At 35.4% G+C, this 3,735-nt stretch overlaps 1 protein-coding gene across 1 annotated transcript in view; it reads left to right on the top strand.

The window, feature by feature from the left end:
* Positions 1-3,735, top strand: part of LOC105158421 (pentatricopeptide repeat-containing protein At3g23020) — a 7,673-nt gene continuing 3,938 nt past the window's right edge. The window contains 3 exon segments of the mRNA XM_011075177.2: positions 1-185; positions 2,305-3,731; positions 3,734-3,735. The exon segment at positions 3,734-3,735 is cut by the window's right edge and continues 1,622 nt beyond it. Of these exon segments, the coding sequence (XP_011073479.1) occupies positions 2,336-3,731; positions 3,734-3,735 (1,398 nt within the window). The 5' untranslated portion in view covers positions 1-185; positions 2,305-2,335.

Here is a 3,735-nt window from a genome sequence, read left to right as displayed (position 1 = left end):
TTCCGTTTCTTCCCACTCTTTTTTTTTTTTTTTTTCTTTTTTGTTCTTTCTCCCCAATTCCCAAATCTAAGTCCTAAAAGGCTAAAACCCTAGCCCAAACCAACGATTGCAAGCCCCAATCCATCTACCACAGGCAACGAGGAACGCGATTGCTGTTGTGTCGGCCAAGCAAGAAGCCCGAACAGGTTTGCCATTAATCTCAGTCTTGGTCTCACCGTCGGCTTGTGTTTATGGGCGGCGCTTTTCTGTTGTTGTTCTAGTCTTTTTATACTTGTTAATATTTTTGTTTACAATCAGCACTAATTCATATTATTGAATTCTCCAAAAATCTCCAATTGCATTTCGCGCTATTCTGGAAAAACCCTTTTCAGGGTTTGCAAGAATAAAAATAAAATCTACAATCAGCACATATTTTTTTTGGGTTTTGAACATATATTTAAAGTTTATCATTGTTAAATCTTTGTTATTGGAGATGTATGTAATTCTTGAATGCTAAAATGTTATTCTTATACACCAATTTGAATTTTCTGTATTGCTTTGGTGCTTCAAGAAATGAAAATGGATATGAACTGATTTGGTAGGTGAAGGGGGAGACTGTTGGGGTGGTGCTGGCGGTTATGAATTTGATGAAATTTGAGGTTTTTGGTATGCGTATGCACATACTTACACGTGGGTTGGTGCTGGTGGTTATGAATTTGATGAAGTTTGAGGTATTTGGGAAGGTCCTTTTGCATTTTCGTTCTTTCTTAGGAGGATGTAAATGGCTGAAGATATATCTCTTCACCAAAGTCAGTTCTTTTTATCCTCTGTTTTTGCCTTTATTTTTGTGTGCTTAGGAGTAGTATTGTTTCTGAATACAGGATGTAAGCTTTTCTGGTTCTAGATTGTGTGTTTTGCTTATGGAGTTGGGTATGACATTGAAAATTTTGAAATCTTTGGTGGGTTGGGATGATTTTAAGGTTTTTTTGGGGTGTTTTCTCTTTTCCTAAGGTCGGAACTCAGGGTATTGCTGGGAGTATAGAAGCTGAAATTTCATAGTGTTTTTGGCTAAATAGAGTGATCTAAGTTTCTGTTAAACTTTGCTTGCAATTAGTTTTTCTTTGAATGCCGTTGCAACTATAAGCCACTCCAGAAACCCAAAAAGTACAGGTGATTTAACCTTTTATGTATATTTCCACATCTTGGACGAACAATAATAGTTTAAAGAGAATGACAGAGAGACCTTAATATGTAAAATTTCTATTTTTATCCTTTACATAAAAAGAATGAGGAGATTATACAAAAGTAATGGGCAAATTATGTAAAAAAAAACATTATAACTTCTAAATCAGACACAAAAGAAGGTTTCTTTTTATAATTAGTATAGATAACTAATTACTGTTTGATATCATAACAATTGCTTTGAATTCTTTTCCAAATTTTGATAAAAACTTATCTCATTATCTTACTATCATGAATAATTAATATAAATTATACCTGAGTAATGAATTTCATCTCCCGCTTTTTCACTATGAATGTTGCTCAATATTTTTGAATTTTAAACTTCTTGAAATTATAAGATTTTTAAAGTCTCTTTTTCATTTTGTTACGAAATATCTAGAGATGTACATATGCTCAACTTCCAAAATGACATGCTTTAAGATGAAGGTATAGAGGTTAATATTAACATCACTAAATGCAATATGAAATAAAAAATATTAAAAAAATTGCGATTATTTAATATAAATACGGAAGTTTGTGGATGCAAGTTTTGAGACAAATATAAAAGTTTAAAGAAGTTTTAAGAAAGTTTTATATACAAGTTTAGAAACCTTTATAATATTTAAAAATATTTTTGAAAGAGTTCTCGAGAGCTTCTTAGCACACCATTAAGATTAATCTTCACCGTCCATTCAAAAAGGGAAATGTATAAGTATGAGGTTGCAGTTCATATTTTATAATCAAGTTTCAGTATCCATATTTATCAAAAGTTTTCAACAATAAAATATTTTTCATATTTTTCACTTTATCTAAGGATGCAGAAAGAAAAAAAATAAATATTAAATAAATTAAAAACTAGGCATCATGCGCGAGTTTATACTATATTTGATGTCACATTTATTCGATTATTTACTTGTTTAACAACTTGTCGATGTATGAGTGGATTAATAAGTGTACTTATTTGGTAGCTCAAAATAATAAAGTTATAAGTCTCATACATAGAGATGTAAATGAGTTGAATTCGATTCGAAGTCTCAATCGAAGTAATTACCTTTTCCAATCTGTATTTTATTGTAACAGATGGCTTTTCTTCTTCAATATCAGGAGGCTCCTCTCTTTCAACATAATTCTGAAAATGATTGTACAGTTTCAGCCTTCAGACACAACCAATTGTTTACGCATATTGAGTTCAACAAAACCCGCATCACTTATTGTGGGGCTTTCTGTCACGCCACCTGTCAAGAAATCCAATGATCAAATCAAACAAAAGAAGCAGAAGAACCAAGTTCTCGAGTGCCTTGGTCATGAGCATATGTCCAAGAAAAATGGTTTGGAGAGAGCCCCTGGAGGTAGAGTTGAGAGAAAGTACAGCTTTTCTGGCCGTTTTGGAACTCAAGGTGGTGGCTTTAATGGCGGAGGTCGGGTTCTTGAGAAAGAAGACGTGACTACGGATGGTTTATTGGTGAACCCAGATAGTGGAGTTCAGAAAAATGGATGCTTTGAAGTGAATTTGAGGTCTGCAAGTGGGGTTAATGGTGCCGTGGAGGAATTTCGTACAGGTAGTTCGTTGGCTGAAGGTGGAGAAAATGGTGTTTATAGGAAAGAAAAGGGGAAAAGAAATGGTTATGTGAGAAAATTAGGTGGGTGTTTTGAAAATTACGGTAAAAATAGGGGTGATGTTAGGTCGGGGAGAGTGATTAAGGAAATGAAGACCAAGTGTTCGACGAAATGGGCCAGATATGGGGGGTGTATTCCCGCCATGTTGGAAGCTCTGGAGACCGTTAATGATTTGGATGAGGCTTTGAAGCCTTGGGAAAGGACCTTGACTAATAAGGAAAGGAGCATACTATTAAAGGAGCAGCTAAGGTGGGAAAGGGCACTGGAGATTTTTGAGTGGTTTAAGATGAAAGGATGTTATGAAGTGAATGTAATTCACTTTAATATAATGTTTAGGATTCTTGGGAGAGCTCGGCAATGGTGTGAGGTTGAGAGGTTGTGGGGTGAGATGTGGAAGAGGGGGATTAAGCCAATAAATTCAACTTATGGTACTTTGATTGATGTGTACTGCAAAGGAGGATTCAGGGACATAGCCATAAAATGGCTAGAATTGATGAATGAAAGTGGGATGGAGCCAGACGAGGTGACCACGGGGATTGTAGTTCAGATGTATAAAAAGGCAGGGGATTTTAAGAGAGCTGAAGAGTTTTTTAAGAACTGGTCATGGAGCAACTCCGTGATGGATGAGTGTGGAAGTGCTATAGCAAGGAGCGAAGCAGATGTTAGTAGTGATTCTTCAGCAAATGTCTGTCTGAGCACATACACATATAATACTTTAATCGACACATATGGAAAAGCTGGAAAGCTGCAAGAAGCTAGTGAGACTTTTGAAAGAATGCTCGCGAAAGGTATATTGCCTACTACGGTGACTTTTAATACTATGATACACATGTTTGGAAATAATGGCCAGCTAGATGAAGTTGCTTCACTGATGCAAAGAATGGAGAAAGCTAAATGCTCTCCTGATACCCGAACGTA

The sequence above is a fragment of the Sesamum indicum genome, linkage group LG3, assembly GCF_000512975.1.
Source record: "Sesamum indicum cultivar Zhongzhi No. 13 linkage group LG3, S_indicum_v1.0, whole genome shotgun sequence".
NCBI classification, from domain to species: domain Eukaryota; kingdom Viridiplantae; phylum Streptophyta; class Magnoliopsida; order Lamiales; family Pedaliaceae; genus Sesamum; species Sesamum indicum.
Note: the sequence above shows the minus strand (reverse complement) of the source record. Positions and strands in the feature narration are given on the sequence as shown.